General features: G+C 42.9%; 1 protein-coding gene across 3 annotated transcripts in view; it reads right to left on the bottom strand.

Annotated features, from left to right (window-relative positions):
• Positions 1–21529, bottom strand: part of FARP1 (FERM, ARH/RhoGEF and pleckstrin domain protein 1) — a 291438-nt gene that overhangs the window by 232626 nt on the left and 37283 nt on the right. For 2 of the 3 annotated variants that reach the window (XM_059903280.1, XM_059903281.1), the window contains exon 2: positions 1856–2049. In XM_059903280.1, coding sequence (XP_059759263.1) covers positions 1856–2026 — 171 coding nt within the window. In that variant the 5' untranslated portion in view covers positions 2027–2049. Of the gene's footprint in view, positions 1–1855; positions 2050–11039; positions 11144–21529 lie in introns of those variants that run through there. The other variant, XM_059903282.1, reaches the window with a different exon arrangement.

The following is a 21529-nucleotide window of genomic DNA, read 5'->3' as shown; positions in this document are numbered from 1 at the left end:
AGAAACCTTCCAGGCAGAGGAGTTACAAATGCAAAGCACAGACAACAGAAATTATCAAGTAAAATCATTTTTTAAAGATGCAAACACACTTCTATTCCTATTTCTTAGGCAGGGAGTTCCTATAATAGTTCCTAGCTAAATAGTAGCTAGGACCAGAGTTTTGACATCCTTTGATTCAGGGAAACAAGAACTGCAAGTGAATACAGTACAATGCTTCCTATAGCTCGTGCACACAACAGCAGCATTTGCTGGCCCTCGGTCCAAACCACATACGGGAACACCATTTAAAAGAATGCGTTGCTACAGACTTGGGCTCAGAAGTCCTTAGCAGTACCAAAGAGGAAACACTGAAATGAAATACCTCACCAAACCAGTCTGGCAATGAAGAGAAAGGAGGCGGGGTGCGGGAGGGATGTGGGGTGCGGCGGAGGGCGGGGGGAGGAGAGGAGGCTGGGACATGTTACAGAAGGCCTGACTCTACCAGGCTGGCAGGTGTGCCCCTCAATCTATTTTTACAATTTCAGCAGATTAGCAACGGCTTTGTGCCTCAGAATATGAAGAAGTTCAAGTCCTTGAAGAGACAGGAATTCCACAACAAGTAAATTAGAAAGATACAAAGGTTGTTGGCAACGTGCAATAAATTGGCAGGTTTAAACATAGCTTTTCTGAGGTTTATCTTCCCTGAGACACTTAATGGTAATTCACACCCTCTGAACAACAGTCTTTGAAATGAATATGACTTAGTGAATCATATTACATAAACCATGAAATGATGAGCTGCAGACATGAATGCCGACTGTTAAATTTCAGTTGCTCTAGCCATCGGGAATAATAGATGGACCATCTCCACTTTAAAAACAGGTTACGTTCCCAAAGTCTGCTTACAGTTTGGCTGTTTGGAATGCAAGAGTTATTTCCTTCCCCCCCACACACAAGCCATGTGAGATGTGGGCTTAGTACCCAAGGGAGAACACGGAAAACAGCCAGAGTGTGCTGTGAATTCTCTGGATGCTAATTAATTCTTGCGGCGAGTGCAGTCAGAGTTCTACAGAGGTGGACACGCACGTCTGGACTCTCCCTGCCACAGGAACAAATTCTCCATCTGCGCATAACTAACTGGTGGTGGTTCCCGAGCCGCTAGCAGCAGTCGGATTTCAGGAGGAGCTTGGGGAGAAGGATGAGGGAGGGCAAGGGGACATGGGGAAGGGGCTCTGAGGGACACACCAGAACCGTGGGGGTATGCAGCCCTAGCTGAGGGGTAAGGCCACGGCTGCCGGTCCTTCTTCTCTGCCCGGCTCCTGGACACCCCTCTGGTCCGCCCCTGGGATGGGGTCTCTTCAGTTCTAGGGCTGCCACACTGGGGGCTGGGATCAGGGTTCTTCTGCACCCCGACTCCCCACCCACAAACATGCTCGGCAACTTCTGATGTCAGAACACCCATTCAGGTCTTTGTTGGTTTTCTCGGAACTTTCTTGCCAGTAACCTAGAGAAACGGGGCGCTCACACACATGCATCGGCGTTGAGAGGAACGGCTTGTAATAAGCAAATCAGACTGAGACGCAGATCACAGTTCCCGCCAATTCAAATATATAAGTAATACATACGTAGGCATATACACACAGATATCTATCTGAACATGGAAAATCAGAGTAAAATTCAAATGACACACCCACTGATATCACTGGACGCGGTCCACGCGTAAATCCAAAAACTGAGAGCTGGGAACCAGAACGCGCCAGAGGAGCATGGCGAGGGTGGGCAGGGAGCTGCTGAACACACAGACCTGCCAGCTCGCGTCACCGAAACACAGGAACGACATGAGCCTCCCCCGTGCCGAAGGCTGCCCCCAACTTACCGGAACTTCAAAGGCCTCCTGGGTGTCATCCAGCATCTGGATTCTGACGGACATGAGTTTTCCTGAAGGCGTGGGGGGAGGCTTCTGTCCATGTTCCAAGGTACTGATCCCCGAATTCTCCGGGGCCCCCAGTCTCGATCCTGGAGTTGGCCTCTGCTCTATTTCTCCCATGATGAGAGCAGATTATATGATACCTGCAGGAAGCAGAGAGAAGGAAAATACATCAGGCGACTCATCACCAAAACCCCCTCAGTAACATTTGTCACCTTCTGTCTGTCACTGTGGCCACGTCCCCGAAGCACAAGAGGGCCAGCTCCCACCCCCCGTGCAGGAATCACACGAGCTGATGAGCTTTCAGCTCATTCACACACAGCGTCACCTTTAGCCACTCAAGGCATGCAAATATTTGTGCATATTTTATCCTTCTGCATATTTTTACATAGTTTAGCCTTTTCTAGTTTTACAGTCAGCTCTTAATATGAGAGATTCAGTTGTGTTCTGCATATTATTATTCAGGGTCTACAATGAGCTAGGCACCACTTTTCACACACTTCTGGTCTGCTGGGAAGAAAATGAGCAGTGCCTAATCCATTATCATTAGCATCTATCAGTTACCTTTTATGGACCCAGGAACATACCAAGTAATGTAGGCATTATCAAGATAAATAGATAAAACGTATCTTGTAGTTCCCCAAGTTTATAATCTGGTTGAGGAAACGAAACACACACTCACACAAACCCAGGTGACGTTAGGTAGGGTCTTTTCTCTCGATTTCTTCTTTTCCTCCTAATTAATTTCTTTCCTGCCACCCTCCCCCAACTGTTCCCCCTTTCCCAGGAAACCATTCTACATATTACAGTATTGACAAAGTTGTCTCCTCCATCATGCAGAAGGTAGGAACTGAACTCAACTGAGTCTCAAATGTTGGGTAATGCTTGGAAGGAGACAGGAACACACAAGGAGAAGGAATTCCAGGGAAGTAGAACAGCATCAAGAAAGCTATGGGACAGAAATCAGGTGGCATTTAGGAAGACAAGTGAGAATCAATGCTGCAGAGTTAAAGATGCATTTGGAAACTAGGTTGGCATCAGACCACAAAGGACATCAAATGCCTAGCTAAGAAATACGGTCTTCACCCTGTAGGGACTCAGTGAATAAGAATAATGACACAACAAAAGTAGAACTTGAGAAAAATGAATGTGAAGATGATATATACTAATGCGCTGGAAAAAGAGACGGGCTGGCAGGGGCTGCGGGAGTCCAGTTACAAAGCTAAGGCAGCAATTTGAGCTCGAGGGGATAGCCTGAACAGCGGCGATGTAAATAAAAAGATAATGCTATAAAACCCACTTTTATGGAAAAATTAACCCAGTGTTGTAAACGGTTAGCTACTGAGAAGAAGGAGATTAAAGTACAACAGTGACCAGAAAGTTTTAAATCAGGGCAGAAGGGAAGAAGTGGGAGGGGAAGGTGTGTGTCTGACTGGGGACATGTTGAAGGTTATAAAAGGATATCCAGCAGGCTGTGGCGGAGGTGGAGCTGGATTTGGGCTTTGGGTTCAGAGTCCATCTCGCTGTAGAAGTGAAAGCCAGGGCGAGAGGGAATGTGAAAGGGGTGGGGGGAGAACATGGCAATGAAAAAGCAAAAAGAACAAACATGCCCAGCCATGGGGCTTGTTATGGACTGAATCGTGTCCCCCAGAATTCTTACCTTGGAGCACTAACCCCATGTAACTCAGAATGTGACAGCATTTGGAGATAGGGTCTTAAAAGAGGTGACCGATTTAAAACAGTGATTAAGATGGGCCCTAATCCAATCTGACTGGTGTCCTCATAAGAGGAGGAAATTTGAACACACAGACACCAGGGATGCACAGAGGAAAGGCCATGTGAGGACACGGGGAGACGGTGGCCATCTGCAAGCCGAGGAGAGAGGCCTCAGGAAAGACCAACCCTGCCAACACCTTGATCTAAACTTCCGGCCTCCAGAACTGTGAGAAAATAAATCTCTGTTGAGAAAATAAATCTCTGTTAAGACACCCAGCCTGTGGGACTTTGTTATGGCAGTAAATTCACACAAGGGCCGATGGAGAAGAGGCAGAGAAAGAATGACCCTTTGGCTCAGTGACAAAGAAGGTCACAGAAGGGGCACGCAAGGGTCACCTGTGGTGCGAAGTATAGACCTCAGGGTTGCATCTTACGAGTCACCCTTCAGCTCTTTTCTTCTGGAAAAAACACCCAGTTTGTGAGCCTCGTTTTGTAGGTTCTTCTTGACCAAGGCTCTTCCTTCTCCTGAAGGGTCAGTCAGGTTCCTTCCCAGAAGTTTCCCACCAGATTCCATATGGGAACCTCCCCTTCCTCTCAGTGAAACCTCGAACACTGTCCCTGTGACACAGAGGGCTGGCCCTGAGGTCAGCAGAGCAGAAACCATGGAGTTACCTCAATAAGATGGGTCACTGACTCAAACCACCCTGGCCTAAAAAGACACACCCCCTGACTGAAAAGGGAGAGGGCCTGACCACCACCCAGGAAACACCATTTCCTACTTATTTCTCCCACACTCACTTTCCCCACCAACTTTCCACCAAAGCCTGTAAGAGATTATTATTCGTTCCTATGCAATCCTTTGAGATTGGACTTCTGTGTCACCATGCTAGTTAAGGACCAGCCTTTTGAGAACTACTCCTTCTTTCTTGAATGTCCATCTATGATTTCACAGGTCTGCTGTACAAGCACCTTTCTGATTTCTCCCCCAAACAAGTTTTTTTTTTTTTTTTAAGAACCTAATTCCAATCTGTTCGATTACGTGATTATCTTTTGCTTCATCATCTCTTGGTCTTAAGACACAACTAGACTTTGCTCATCTACAATGCTTTACACCAAAGTGAAAAACAGATCACCTACATCTGTTCAATGAATCAAATGTGGCTGGTATAGATCTAATTAACTATGGCATCATTGTGTTTAAAATAATCTTCACAAACCAGGCAGAATTATTCCCCTATATGTTTTCTATTCATAGTCTCATGGTTAAAAATAAACACAAGTGCCAAAGAAAGCTTTGACATCAGTCCAGTTTGCCTTCCCCATTGCCAGCCTCCTCTTTGCACTCATTCCTACTTTGGTGTTGATCCCTCCCTGCCTCTGGAAGCATCCTCCACTGCTCGCCTCCAACCCCCCCTTCTGTTCCCTGCACTCCATCAGAATGGACAGGCCCTGTTCCTCAATCACTGATGCTGGGCCTGACCACTTGGCCTCTTCTTGCTCTGAGCTGAGAGGGGTAGGTCCGGCTGTGGCTCTGATGCCCACCCCGGGAGCCGACAGCAGGGAGGACAGGGTTTATTCTCTCATGTCACGCCACCTCAAAGGTGCTCTAAACACATTTTCTCTTTGTCCCACCTAAGCAAAGAGCGAGGCTCTCATCCTCTAAATGGAACCCTTTCTCTCCACTCTGGCCCAAGATCCCCAGAAGAATATTGTGATTTTTAACAGCTTGGCATTTAAAAATTAAATTGAGCTAGTGATTAATAGATTATTTGGTACCTTAACTTCCTTTATCTCTTTTTAGTCTTCAAATGATCTCATGCCTATATTTTTTCTACTTCTGGATATTAACATTTCAACAAAGCATGTCACACTTTTTGTTTTTACACTTGCAGGCAGATTGTTACTGTTCATGGAAAGTGCTGTTTAACTCAAACATAAATCCAGCCAAGAGTTTTGAGCAGAGCAGCCTAAGAATGTCAAGGGAATATCTGAGGAATGCAGTCAAGTCATGAATGGGTAACCATAATCTATGCTGGATAGCAAAATTGGTGAATCCAGTAATAAAACACAGCCTTCTACATCACATATCTAACAAACCTAAAAGCCTCCTGTTTATAAATAGCAATCCATGCTCTATTCCAACTTTACCTCCATAACTTCCTCCAACTTCTGAATTCCTTAAGAAAGAGTCAAGGTAAAAAAGATTAATATTTCTTTCCTTGTAGCACGTTATTACTAACGTGATCATTCCAGACCTAAAAGTAAAGAGCTGTTTGTGAAACTACTTTCTTCTTTAGATCTATTTGAAAAGTTAGTTAAAAAGGAAATAATGACTAAAACAAAAAAGCAGTAAAAAATTTAACTGGCAAAGAAAAGATAAAAAACTAGAATTGTCTTGTTATAGTCTCTTGGCTTAAAGACTTCCTCTTGGAATTCACCCAAAAGCAATAAGGAAAACACACACAAAAATGCTGACTCCATCCCAGAGGAGCCTGGAAGACATCTGTAGCTTTGAACCACGAAACGTGAGAAAGAGTTGCCAAACTGCAGTGAAGGTCAGACAGAGAAGGAAAATTCTTGGAGAGCCCATGCTTGCCAGAGCCATGCTCCCCAAATAAGTAGGATATCCAGCAATAACTTTCTGAGAAGAAGGGCAACAGACACGCAGGTAGCACTAAGAGCTTCCCTGGACGCAGTGTGGTGGGAGATTTCAGGAAGCAGGAAAGGTCGAACTGAATGAGAAACCGCACAGCTAAGCCATATTAGTAGGAAGCAGTCTGTTGCCAAGGCAAGGTGAAAAAGAGAGACCCCACTAGGAACACAACCAGGCTCAGCAAGCTAGAGAAAAATAAGGGTTGAAAGGATTACACACACACACACACACACACACCCCCAAACTCAGGTCACAAGAATCCCCACTGGCATGGGACATGGCCCTGTCTCCTGGTCACGTGAAGCTCCTGTAAGTAGCTAGTTCGTAAAGAATTCATCTAATAACAAAAAAGGACCTTTACAAAGATGCTGCAAAAAGAGGAAAATGAAAATGAATGACAGATGAAAAACACCCACCGAAGCAATGCTATATGCAACTGATGAAAATTTTGCCCAAACACACTGTCATAAATTAACAAAACAAAGAAATAACTGATTCTATCTACAAAAACAGAAGAGGATTTACAAGAATTCAGGGAAGCATGAGAAGGAAATAAAGCATGAGGGCAGACCTCAGGGTGAAAAAAAAAGAATGAATAAAAACGTCACTACTGGGACTTCCCTGGAGGTCCAGTGGTTAAGACTCCACACTTCCACTGCAGGGGGCACGGGTTCAATCTCTGGTTGGGGAACTAAGATCCCACATGTCATGTGGCACAGCCGAAAAAAAAGTCACTACTATAGAAATGAATGTTTGTGTCACCCCCAAATTCACACACTGAAACTTAATCCCCAATGTGATAGTAATTTGGAGGCAGGGCCTTCAGGAGGTGACTGGATGGTGAGGGTGGAGCCCTCCTGAATGGGATTAGTGTCCTCATGAAAACCATCCAGATAACTCTCTTGTCCCTTCCACCATGTGAGGAAAAGTAACACACAAGACTGCCATCTATGAACCAGGAAGTGGGTCTAGACACCGAATCCACTGGCCCTTGCTTGATCTTGGATTCTCCAGCCTCCAGCACTGTGAGAAACAAATTTGTTGTTTTCCTGTTTATGGTACTTTGTCTTAGTCCGTCTGGGCTGCTTTAACAATCACCAAATGGAAGTAGCTAAAAGGAAATACACACTGGTGAAAATATGAGAGTCTGGAGGGGAAAGATGGAGAAAAGCAAGCAAAAGATTTAGAACAGAAAAATGATAAATATGGAAAACAAAGAAAAGAAATCCAACACACCCATAATAGATGTCCCTAAACAAAACAAAACAAAAAAAACCTCAATGGAACAAGAAAAAAATTTTAAGGTATAATTCAGGAAGACATTTCAGAAATAAAAGATTCTCCATAATAAATGAACATATCATATGCCAGAAATAACTAAAATGATGAACACGTGGAAGTTTCCTGTGTTATCATCACTCATCTTCAAAAATTAAGAAGGAATTATTTGGGCATCTAGGCAAATAGTTCAAAAAAAAAAAAAAAATGAGGGGACAAAAGTTCAGACTCCACAGCAACATTTGTAACCGAGCAGGACCCTATGGGGCCTGCCTGGGACAGACCACTCCCCCATATCCTCTGCTGTAGCTCTTCTGTGAAGTACCCAGATAATAGTATCTCATGCATCTTTGCTGAGTTTTTCAGTTGCTGAAAACCACCAACAAATGGAAGGAATTAACTACTTGGTGAGTGGCCCCCAGACCTACTGGTGCCTAAGGATTGATTAAAGTTAATCAACCTGTTACCTCACCATTAACCAATCAGAGAATTGTGCACAAGATGATCACATAACCCTGCTACCCACCTCCCTCATCTGGCCTTTAAAAATGCTTTGCTGAAACCCTTCGGGAAGTTTGGGGGTTTGGGGGCGTGAGCCACCCATTCTCCTTGCTCGGCCCTGCAATAAACCTTTCTCTGCTACAAACTCCGACGTTTCAGTTTATTTGGCCTTACTGTGCGCTGGGCACACAAACTTGCATTCGATAACACACATTCAATGTTTAACCGACCAAACTATCCTCCAAGAAATAAAAGATGAATCAGAACATGGAATCTAGCTGAATTTTCATTGAAACATATAAAATAGTCAAGAACTCAAGCCCTTCTGGGAGCAGCTACTAAAGGATAAACATCAAAACAAGAGGCAAAGTGGTGAAACAAGGAAAAACAATTATTGGTAAACTTTAAATCCATTTATACTGTAAGAGGAAGGCTAAAATCACTGCAATAGCTGCAGAATATTATAATTCCTGACACTGTAGAAATAATTTAAAAATTGGCAGGGGAAGGAGTTGAGATGGTGAGAGGCCTTAAGTTAACTGTTACCATATGTTTTAAAACTGATAATAAAATGAGAATTTACATCTCCAGAGATATACAAGTGGTTAATAAGCACATGAAAAAATGTTCACCACTGTCCCTCACTAGGAAATGCAAATTACATCCACAATGAGATAATATTCCACACCCACTATAATGGGCAGTAACAAGAGTTATCGAGAATGGGAAAAAAATGGAATTTCTCATACACTGCTGATGGCTGGTGGGAGTACAAAAAGGTGCAGACTTTGGATAATTTGGGGGAAGTTTCTTAAAATTTAATCATACGTTTCACATACAACCCAGCAATTGGGGTCCCCTGGTGACTGAGCTATTACACTCCTAGGTATCTCCCCAAGACAGATGAGAATGTATGTCTTCACAAAGACTGTGCGTATGGAGATGTTTAGAGCTAAAAATAGTCAACAAGTGGAAATAATCCGAATGTTCATCACCCAGTGAATGGATAAACAAAATGTGGTATATCCATACAAGGGACTATTATCATTCATCATTCAAAGGAAATGAAATGCAGATACACGTTACAATGTGGATGAGCCCCCAAAACATTCTGCTAAGTGAAAGAAGCCAGATGCAAAGGACTCTATGGCATATGATCCTACTTATATGAAAATATCCAGACAAGGCAAATCTAGAGAGACAGAAAGTTGTTGCTTTGGGTCGGCGTAGCAGCTGGGACTGACAGCAAAGGGCCTGAGGGATAAGAGATCTTTTTGGAGGTGATGGAAACGTTCCAAAACTAGACTGTGGTGACGGTCACACAAGTCTGTAAATTTACTAAAATCCTTTGAACCGAAAACAGGCCAGAGGTATGATATGTAAATTATACCTTAAATATGTGATATGTAAGTGGACACACACGTGAATATTCTTGGAAGGGCAGAGGGACGAGAGCTGGCTCCACTGAGATACGGTTACAGACAGGAGTGAGAAGGCTCTGAGATGTGCTTGTCACCGCACACTTTTGGGGACCTTTAAAATTCTGTACCATTCGGAAAAAAATTAAGACAATTTTAAAATTTTCATTTTCTAAAAGGACAGATTCCTGCTGTCCACCCCGGTCCCCTTTAAAGCCTGAAATCCACGAAGATGAAATCACAGTAAACAAGGGTGACAATTATCATTCAAAACAGGCTGATGAGCGAAGGTTGGCAGGAGGTCTTCCTTCCAGTTTTAAATGTTAGCCACCGAAAAATTCTAGGTTAAGAAAAATTCATAGGAAGTGAATAATTTACAGAAGCGGCAGCCCAAGAGGTAGATCTGTAGGAAGCTACAGGGCTGGGTCCTAGAGCCGCCGGAGCGCCCAGGGCCTCACGCTGACGGTGGAGGGGCTGGCGTTTGCCAGTTTGGGGTGGGGGGGCGGGCGGGGACAATGATCGACCACGTGAGACTCCCAGGAGGGCAAAGGGCAAAGCATATGTAACCCACTCCCCCTCCCCCACCAGGGCCTGTTCACTCCAGCTTAGCTGCCAGGTGACAAAGCCACCTGTGCTCCTGTCCCCGGGGAGCCACAGGCCGGGGAGGGGGAGACGCCCCAGAAAGGCGCGCGGCCCAGCAGCTGCTCCAGGACACAGGCGGCCGCGGCTGGCCTTTCACAAGGACTTAGATAAGGGGTTTTGAGAAAGTTCAAAAACAGCTATCTGGGCGGATAGATTTACTTCTTTCAAACAAGTCTGTGAGCCGAAGTAGCGACTGCAGATCAGCTGTTTTCCATCAACCAGACACTTCAAACAGGCGAGGGATTGTCAGGCCTGCTGGATCATTTGGGAGAAGGGGGACCAGGCTATCAACTCTTGGGAAGCTGGGTGCCCCATTTCACCCGCCACGGAAAAGAGAACTGAACTGTGGAAACCTGATAAAGAATATTTCTTCACTGTCTTTCCTCTCCAAGCCTAGTGGGAAAAAAATTAACTAGGCTATCCTTAAATCCCCCCTAACAGATCTCTGCGAAGTACCTCAAGGAAAACTCAGAGCAGAAGAGCAAGTCTCTCACGTCGCAGAAGTTATTTCCAAAGTCTAGTTTTAACCACACCCCTTTTCTACTCAAAAACCTGAGTCTAATCAATAACAACATAAACGTGAAAACTCCCAGCCGGGCATTTCAATGACCTGCCCCGATTTCTCTCCCTGGAAACAAACTGTTCAGCGTGGCTGCATTTTCCTAGTGTTATGGCTGCTGCTGTTGCTTCTTCCTCCTAAAATAAAATATTCCTCTTTACCGGCTCTAATGTCACCGACTCTAGAAAGCCTTCCCTGATCTACTCTTTGGGAGTGGGGGGAGGGAAGCCTTACTTTCTTCTCCCTGGCATTTTGCTCGTATTGGGCTTATATTCCACTTGCTTTCCAGGCCTTTCTCCTCTTTTCCTGCACTGTGAACTCAATTCCAAGTCCAGAGGGGCAGGGGGGGGGGCCTGGCTGCATTACCTGGGAGCATGACACGTTCCTCCTGTCATAGTGCGACGGCCCGCCCGACTCGGGGGCTATGAGAACTTCAGGCAGTCACGTCTCCACTACAGACTCATTCTCCCAGAAGACGCAGAGAAAGCTGACCACCGCCTGCAAGGCTTCTTAAAATATGGCTGCAAACCAGCCTCATCAGTACCACCTGGGAGCTCATTAGAAATGCAAATTCTCCGCCTCCGCGCAGGCCCGCAGAATCGGAAAGGCACAGGGAGGGTGGGCCCGCACCTGGGTTTTAACAAGTCTCCCAGGAGCTCCTAGCTCAAGCTCCAGCCCGAGACCGCTGCCACTTAACGTCCCAAGGGTCCCCATGAGGATCAGCTGAGGTAAGTAAATCCACCTGACACAAATCAAGCACTTACTCGATACCTTCACCGAGAAAAAAACCACGTTTCACACACGCACCAGACTGATTCTTTCAATAGCTCTTGGCAAGAAAAAGTGGCATTCCTTTTCCCATGACATTTTCATTTGTATTCCAACCTTGTTCTAAAAACGACTTAAGACAAACGCTTTTGTTTGCCTTTTCGCTGATTTGGTAGGACCTACTTCCTCCATGAAATAGGAAAGGACAAAAACATGTAGGATGGAGTCAGGAGTGAAAGGTATTGGGAAGAGAAGACTCTTTTACTCCAATAGAAATAAAAAGACAGGAGACCAGAAAAAAAAATCTCCAATGATTCACATTTTCATCATGTCCATTTCTCGGTGATTCTGAGTACAAAATTAAATTGTAACTCCCCCTCCATTCTTTCCTCTAATTAAAAGGCCTGGGTAAATAAAATGGAAGGGGAAAGGTGGTCTTCTGGAAAATAAGAAACCAGCTGGCAGCGTCTCTCGGTTCCCACATAACAACAGCGCTGCAGTGGAACCAGAGGCTGCATTTCTTAGGCTGTGGTCAAGCTCGCTCTACTTAACACACAACACTCATCCACTCACGAAGGAAAAGTCCTCTCTCTTTGTCACCAATTGACACTGGTCAGCCTTTCCAAACCCCTAACCCCTGCCTCACCCATAAGGAGGGTGCAGTCTATTACTGGATCTGCTTACTCAACATCCTTGAAAATAACAGACTGTTTAAAGTATACTGCCATTGAAATGTCACAGTAATTGGGATCATCGCCATTCACAAGCATTTTTCAGGACCTGTTATAATTCAGCTACTACACTTAGCACCACGTGGCACACAAAGCAGGAACATGGCACCATACGGTTCGTCTTCATGGGACGTATCATCTCTCCAGCAGTAGAGAGCAGGTACTCAGTGATCACTGTTGAAGGCAACGTGTTTATTTCTGACAATAGGTAGTATGTGAATTTTAAAAGCTACAGAGAATGCCGAGGAAGTCGTCTGGTCCTTGGGAAAAGGCTAACGGTTTTAAGTAGCCCTGAGGGCAGATGGAAAGGAAACGTATGGAGAATATACACATGCTTGCTGGAGTTCCCTCTGCATTCGGTAAGGAAGCGTCCACTCAGTGCCAGGAGCTGTGCACATGATGGATACAGACCAACAGAGGTGAGAAAAGAGTGAAAAGGAGAAAGGTGGGTGAGATGCAGGTTTCAGTGGCCAAACCATAGGAGGGGCATCTGATGGACCAGGATGAGCCACTGTGGTTTTTAAGACAAGATGAAATGATGCAGCTTTAAGAAAAAATCTGGGGGCTTCCCTGGTGGCGCAGTGGTTGAGAGTCTGCCTGCCAGTGCGGGGGACACGGGTTCAAGCCCTGGTCTGGGAAGATCCCACATGCCGCGGAGCAACTGAGCCCGTGAGCCACAACTACTGAGCCTGCGCGTCTGGAGCCTGTGCTCCGCAACGGGAGAGGCCGCGACAGTGAGAGGCCCGCGCACCGCGATGAGGAGTAGCCCCCGCTTGCCGCAACTAGAGAAAGCCCTCGCACAGAAACGAAGACCCAACACAGCCAAAAATAAATAAATTAATTTTTTAAAAAAAATTCTATGAGAACAAAGTTTAAAAAAAAAAAAAATTTGGCAGGGAATTCCCTGGTGGTCCAGTGGTTAGGACTCGGCGCTTTCACTGCCAAGGTCCCGGGTTCAATCCCTGGTTCGGGAACGAAGATGCCACATGCCGTGGGGCAACTAAGCCCGTGCGCTCTAGAGCCCGAGCGCCGCAACAACTGAGCCCGCGCCCCGCAACTGAGACCCAACGTGGCCAAATAAATAAATAAATATTTTTAAAAATAAATGGCAACATTGAAATGTGTCCTACATCCTGTGTAACATTCTACTGACATCTATTCTGGAGTGAGTAACGATATTATTTCATACAACGTTTAGAAAAAAAAAGCATTTCCTAAAGCTTCCCAAAACCAATGAATCATAAATGACAAGGCTTCCCTTCAGGGTGGGAAAAGGAAAGCAATTTCTATTAAACCATTAAAGAATAGACTGTGAAATTCTCTCACCGTTTGAATATTATTCGAGAAATACACTAGGCAATATTATTACAGGCCAAAGGATACAATAAAATACAACAGAGGTATAAAGGGTATCGCCTTCTGGAACACTTCCCCTAGAATTAATTATTAATTAAAATAATGAAATGTCAAGGAAAAAAAAAGAACATAATAAAAGAGTGAAACCCCTTGTGAAAAAAGAATTAAAATGTCAGCCTGGTTAAAAAATAAGGTATTTAATTAAGCAATGTTGTCCATTAATAAAATTAATGATGATGAATAGCACATTTTGCCATGGGCTGCTGGAAGGAAAAGACTTAGACACCATCCATCAGATTGTCCATCAGGTTCTAATCCTAATTTTTTTTTAATTAATTAATTTATTTATTTATTTATTTTTGGCTGTGTTGGGTCTTCGTTTCTGTGCGAGGGCTTTCTCTAGTTGCGGCAAGCGGGGGCCACTCTTCATTGCGGTGCGCGGGCCTCTCACTATCGTGGCCTCTCTTGTTGCGGAGCACAGGCTCCAGACGCGCAGGCTCAGTAGTTGTGGCTCACGGGCCCAGCTGCTCCGTGGCATGTGGGATCTTCCCAGACCAGGGCTCGAACCCGTGTCCCCTGCATTGGCAGGCAGATTCTCAACCACTGCGCCACCAGGGAAGCCCTACCTTATTTATTTTATGCATAGTAGTTTGTACCTCATAATACCATACCCCATCTTGCCCCTCCCCTCTTCCTTCTCCCCACTGGTAACCACTAGTTTGTCCTCTATATCAGTGAGTCTTTTTCTGTTTTGTTATAATCAGCAGTTTGTTGTATATTTTAGATTCCACATATAAGTGATAACATACAGTATTTGTCTTTCTCTGACTTATTTCACTAAGCATCATATCCTCCAGGACCATCTATGTTGTTTCAAATGGCAAATTTTCATTCTTTTTTATGGCTGAATAGTATGCCATTGTGTGTGTGTGTGTGCGTGTGTGCACGCGCATATATATATATATATATCTTCTTTATCCATTCATCTGTTGATGGGCACTTAGGTTGCTTCCATATCTTGGTTATTATAAGTAATGCTGCTATGAACATTGGAGTGCATGTATCTTTCTCAATTAGTGTTCTCATTTTCTTTGAATATGTACTCAGGAGCGGAATTGCTGGGTCATATGGTAGTTCCATTTTTAGTTTTTTGAGGAACTTCCATACTATTTTCCACAGTGGCTACACCAATTTACGTTCCCACCAACAGTGTATGAGGGTTCCCTTTTAGCCTCAGCCTCATCAACATTTGTTATTTGTGGTCTTCTTAATGACAGCCATTCTGACAGGTGTGGGGTGATATCTCCTTGTGGTTTTGATTTGCATTTCTCTAATTAATGATATTTGATGTGCCAGTTGGTCATCTGTATGTCTTCTGTATCATGTGCCAGTTGGTCATCTGTATGTCTTCTGTATCATGTGCCAGTTGGTCATCTGTATGTCTTCCTTGGAAAAATTTCTATTCAGGTCTTCTGCCCATTTTTTAACAGGGTAGTTTGGGTTTTTTGATATTAAATTGTATGAGCTGTTTGTATGTTTGGAATATTAACCCCTTATCAGTCATGTCATTTGCAAATATTTTCTCCCATTTAGTAGGTTGTCTTTTCATTTTGTCAATGGTTTTCTTTGCTATGCAAAAGCTTTTAAGTTAATTAGGTCCTATTTGTTTGTTTTTGCTTTTGTTTCTTTTGCCTTAGAGACAGATCCAAAACATATTGTTATGACTTGTGTCAAAGAGCGCTCTGCCTATGTTCTCTTCTAGGAGTTTTATGGTTTCCAGTCTTACATTTAGGTCCTTAATCCTTTGAGTCTACTTTTGTACAGTGTGAGAAAATGTTCTAATTTCATTCTTTTACATGTAGCTGCCCAGTTTTCCCATGGTGTACTCTCTTTTTATGGTTCTAAATTATGCATTTTTTAACTGTCTTAAATAATTTCTCACTTCTATGAGCAAGAATTTTTCCAAGCGTCTATTCATGCAATGGATTAGAGCATTTATGGAACACCCGTGAATTAATTAAGTTCTCAGAACTAAAGAAACTTGGAAAGGGCAGGCAAAGGCACCACCCTTAAAAGTGAAAACTGCCGAGCATAACCGAGATCCACACAGCAGATGCTCCTGGGCAAAGTCAAAGAAAGCCCAAAGGGAAATTAAGATTACGCTTCCTCTCCCAAGGCAAACCTTCCGTTCCCATGGAACACACTGCTTAACAGAAACAGATACAAAACCAGACTTGATCCACGTGCCACGAAAGGGACACAGTGACAGGGAAGTGGGGCTGAGGAATGAGCTCCAGATCACTCTCCGGCTCAAAGGACAAGTCGCTTTGTGAAATGAGACATTAAAGCACAGCACTACCACTATTTCTGTTAACTGCTGAGAAACATAAGTTTCCATTCAAATTGTTTCATCTTCTCACAAAGCACTTTCACCCAATAACACATGCCATTCATTAAGTACTTATTTGCATTACTTTGCTTACTACTCACAATTCTACACGACTCACTACTACACGGGGCAGGTACCTGCAGAAGCAAGTTTTATGGGGAGAAGCTGTGAAAAGCTGGAGAACTGAGAAGGGGAAACAAGAGGTCAAGCGAGCTCCTGGCTGAATGCCAGGCCCCGGTCCGACCCCTCACTTCTGGGCTCTCCCTCATCCACCTCATAGCCTAAAAGTAGGGGCCACCAGCTCTGTTTCCCAAATGGGGTGCCTGACGCTCACTTAGGTAGCAGCCAAAATCTAGAAGGCATCAACGTTCTATAACTCACTCGAACAAGCCAATAATTAAAGAAATATAAGCCTACCCAGTACAATAAATAAGGACAGAAGTAACAATATCTGGACAGCAAGAAATGGCAAATAAAAAAATACTTTTTAAAAATATTATACTCCAGTTTTTCAAATAAAAACGATTTTGCTGGAACACAAAAAATCCACCTATAACAGAAGTTCTATGTATATGGTATCCATTCTCAGATCATAAAGCATAAAATTCTTGAGAACAAAGCAAAATTCAACCAATTATTTGCAAGCTCAAATACTGTTTTATGGAAAGACAATGAATGAAAGAAAAATAATTTTAAGTTACAAAGAATATTTTTAACATTAAAAATATAAGTAAACGATGTTCTACCAAAGTCCCACTGAAAGGAAAATGGACTATTCTCTACACCAATATAAGCAAGAAGAATGAACAGTCTTTAAAGAATTTTGAAGCTGATGAGAGACTACAAAAGCAAACAAAGAAGAAGTAAAAATTAAACAACAATAAAGTATATCATCTGTTACAGAAAACATGAAGAGACCAAAAAAAAGGAGAAATCAGAAAATAATCATGGAATTTTCCTCTCCCCCAGATCTACATAAATAAATAAGCCTGGGAAATTTTTCAAAACTTTCAACAGATAAACAATCTTTTCTTTTAAAAAAATGTTATACTCCCAAACTCATTTTACTTGAGCCCAAGCAAAACATTTTAAAAGAAAGTTGCACTCAAAAATTCATAATAAAATCCTGTCTAAGTAACGAAAGACACAAAAAAGGATAGCTACTATAAATAAGTAGTACTTAAAATGGGAATTCTAAGATGGAATAACCCATGAAAAACTAGCCACTTAATTCATTATAATTCATTATAATCGGAAATAATAGTATCACTCATAGCAACTACTAGATATCAAAAAAGGCATTTGAAAATTGAAACTTTATTTTTATTAATACTCTTAAACTTATATAAGCACTGAATAGCAACTGGTAGTAGATATACCAAAACAGATTCGGGGGCGGGGGGGAGGTGAGATAAGAAATAATTTTTATTTTTCTTCTTTTGAGAAGGTCCAAAAGCCAACGTGAAATGGATCCCCATGTGAAGCCGAAAGGAGAGTCAGGCTCTCTCAAGGACAAATGGCAGGGAACCTTTCGTGGCCAACAGGGAAAGGCAGACACGTGTGCCTGTGAGGAATACCCAGAGGAGCTGCCCAGTCATATCCTCCAGAGCAGGTAACAGTTCTAGAAAGGCCCCCAGTCATTACCAGGTGAGAGAGCTGGGCCTTCAGGGGGAGGTGAAACCTGGGTCAAGTCAAGGGACGCACGGCTGCCCATTTGCAGAGGCTCATGGACGCTGGACCCTATGGTTGGGTAAAAAGAAACCATAAATGTAAGCTCCATGTGCTAAGGAATCTAACACTGACTTAATGTCTGCAAGTCGTCACTATTTTGAAACAGTAACGTGAGCCTAAATATATATATCATTCCAATGGCCCCATATCTGGAATTCAGACATTTAAAACTTAGCGTCGGTGCATTTCAATAAGGAGAAGAGAGCACATGATCCCTCCTCTCAAACCCTGGACTCTGGGACATTCTCAGCTTCCAAAGCCCATTTCTGCTTTGCCTGAATAAATCACAGGGAAGGCCATAGATGTTATGTTTATCACGCATTTCATGTGTAATCAAGCTGCCTCTGAGTGGGCATCGTACAAAGGGCAACTGTGTACAGCTCTATTCTGCTCATCAGCAGGGATTTATTTCCATGTGCCCCGGATAGCAGCACACTGACTGTGCTTTACAAAAAAGAACAGTTTCAAAGTTGAAAGCCCTTATAGTTCTGTATTTATTATGACCATTCATAAAAAAATTATTACCATTCCACATTAACTATTTCACTTCTATTAAAGTTTTAAACTGTGATTAATAGTTATCTTGATCAATGCTGATAATCAATTGCAGTGAATTAGCAGTTTAAAAAAGACATAGGTAAATGGAGAGAGAACCCGTGTTAGTGTTTAGAAGGGACCAATATGGTAGCTAGGACAATTTTCTTTAAATGAATATATAGATTTTTCTTCAATACAAAAATCCATGCAGAATATTTATAGAGCATGGCAAAGCAACAGAAAATTCATCTAGAAAATAAGCAGGCAGTGAAAGCAAAGGACATATTCATTTTATGTAGTTCCAGAATTTGAAATGCACTGCTAAGGATAATTGTCAAAATGGATCGTTATAAATTGAGAGGAATTGGAAAAGGAAGCAATGATCACTAGAAGCTTAAATGGCTTCATTAAGAACAAATCAGGCCACAGTCACCTCCTTTCTGTCTTTGACAGATTTATACTCTGGGAGATCAAGAAATTGTTAGAGCTGTAATATAGCTGGATTTTGGCTAGGCATTTCAAAAAAACGTTTATGACGTGATTGTGCAATAAATGGGATTAAGACGTGGGTGACAGAAAAAAGTTATACTTATGTTCAGTTGCTACTGAACATTATGCCCAGAAAGTTCTGAAATAATTAAAGAACATCTCCCTAGGCACTGAGTCCCAGAAAAAGGCCCCACCCTTGTAACTTACCAGCTATCCTTTATTAATTGCTTCAGTGAAGGTTTTAATGGCATGCAAATCGTATTTATGGATGACAAAGCACTAACAAAGAGAAATGCCAGGAGGAAATTTAATAAGAACGTACTAAACGCCCCACATTACATCTCTTTGTAGTGTATGATACCACCACTCTGCCAGATTGCTCTGAAAAAAGATGTCAGCCGACTGCTTCTACTAGAGCCCACAGATTCTATGAAGGGAAATGGACAAATATAAGAAGAGCCTGGTTTTCTGGTGGCTCGACCACCGTTAATTATCAGAAGATCAGGGTTAGCAGTGTGGCATCTTACTGGGAAGGACTGCTGAGCCCCAGTTGATCTTACTGATTGATCGGTGGATCCATTCATCTACATACAACTTGTTGCTTAGCCAAGGGCCTGGAGAAACACACACATCTCATAAAATCTACTTTGCTTGATTAAAATACCCACTGACAATCCACGGAGGGACGGGGTCCTTTTTTATTACTTACAGGGGCAAAATCCTCTCTCTGGCTGCCTCACTTTTCTTGTCAGTTTAAAACATCTGCCTATAAACAATGTTTTTTCTTAAAACGGCAAAAGAAAAATTTGGGGGAGATTTTTTTTTGAAAGTAGACTAACAAGTAAAACTCAAAAGTTACACTGCTGGTGTTTCTGGAACTGTGCTATGACACTTCTAGAAACCAATATGCATCAATACCGTAAGTCCTACAGAGTCCCTATAATTTGACATTTATGGGAATTTATCTTTGGGAAATCATCCCAAGGAATGAAGAGGCTACAAGTACAAAGGTGTTCTTTGTAGCCTTGTTTACATAAATGTCAACTCAAAATACCCAAAGAATGGTTAACCAAACTATGGTACATTTGCTGCATGGAATAGTGTACAATCAAAAATTATAAACATGAAAACTGTGCAACAAAGAAAAATCAACTTGTTATAATGTTAAAGAAGGCAACATTACTTCTGCACAGTGATTATGGATGCCATAGACAGGGTCTGGGTGTCAGATGCAAAGAATCTGACTCGTTGAGGTTTCAGGATTGTGGTCATTTTTCTCCTTTAACTGGTAAGTTGGTTTTATTGCTATATTGTAGGATGGGGAAAAAAGAAATATTAAAAACAAAATAAAGTTGAAGAGTATTCTACAATGCCTTCATAACTGGGATGAAACTCATCTTGGTAGTCCAGATATTATGAACAGGTTATATTCCAAATATTTACTCCCATACTGATGAATATCTGGAACCCAAAAAGTATCTTCCACTGTTACACGGTGGAAAGGTTCTCAAAACAGCCCTGGAAAGCCCATTTCACCGCAACGAAGTTCACCAACAGTATGGACAAGATCTAACTACAATTTATAGTTTCATTTCTATTGAAAAGTCTGTCCGGTAGCCCAAGGCCACTGCTCATTTCACCTGTTTCAGAGACCCCTGAGATGGCTCCACTAGGGGTAGAGTCATAGGGGGAACAGCCGAGAGCTGTCTTAGATGTTGAGGACACTGGCAGATTCCCAGGGGTCAGTGGGGTCAGGGTTCTGCAGGTCGGAGCAGAACCCGTCCTTGGACGCAGGAAGAACTGGGACATTGTGGGGAGCCCAGCAGGGCAGCAGCGTCAGAGGGAACCATGACAGCTGGGGCAGGACTGGGGTTCCCATAATGCCTCCAGTGGCGCATGGTGGCAGATGTAAATGTCCTGGCCATGTTGGTTGTGTCATGTGTCCACTCTTAGGGAGGGTTGGGGCACTGATGGGTGACAGAGACAGGAGCCGGTCTAGGGGAAGTGGTAGGAGGCCAGTGTTTGCACATTTAGAGCATTTGTAATTGGTATTCTGGAGTCAAAGATACCTATGTAACAGTTAGTTTAAAAAAAAAAAATAGAAAAGAAACCATATGCTATGTACTGAATTGTGTCTCCCCAAAATTCATATGCTGAAGCCCTAACCCCCAGTGTAACTATATTTGGATATATGGCTTTTAGGAGGTAATTAAAGTTGAATGAAGCCATAAAGGCGGGGTCCTAATCCAATAGGATTGGTGGCCTTATAAGAAGAAGAAGAAGAGATCTCCCCTCCCCATGCACACCTACCAAGGAAGACCATGTAAGGACACAGTGAGAAGGTGGCTGCAAGCCAGGAGGACGGCACTTACCAGGAATCAAATTAGCCAGCACCTTGAACTTGGACTTCTCAGCTTCCAGAACTGTGAGAAATACATTTCTACTTTTTATGTCATCCAGTCTGTGGTCTGTTGTTATGGCAGCCTGAGCTGACTAAGATACTACGGTTTATAGATTTACTTGAAATGTCATATGACTATTGTTATTTATCAATTATCTGGCTTGAAGGAAATGATCTCTACAGATTACCTATCAGTCAACCTTGATTTTGCTTCTAATAAGGTTGGGAGAGAGAAAAAGGTACAAAACATAGAGTTAGAAACTTTGAGGTAGGATCTTCTTCAAACATTGATTTATAATTAAAGTATCTCTAGAAACAATAGCCTAAAAGAAAGGAAATTTTTCAGTGTTACCATTTATCAAGATGATATAGAGGTACAACAGAGGAACAGGATCTGTTTTAAAAGTTTTGCACAGGGGCTTCCCTGGTGGCGCAGTGGTTGAGAATCTGCCTG

The sequence above is a fragment of the Balaenoptera ricei genome, chromosome 18 (assembly GCF_028023285.1).
Source record: "Balaenoptera ricei isolate mBalRic1 chromosome 18, mBalRic1.hap2, whole genome shotgun sequence".
Lineage (NCBI taxonomy): Eukaryota > Metazoa > Chordata > Mammalia > Artiodactyla > Balaenopteridae > Balaenoptera > Balaenoptera ricei.
Note: the sequence above shows the minus strand (reverse complement) of the source record. Positions and strands in the feature narration are given on the sequence as shown.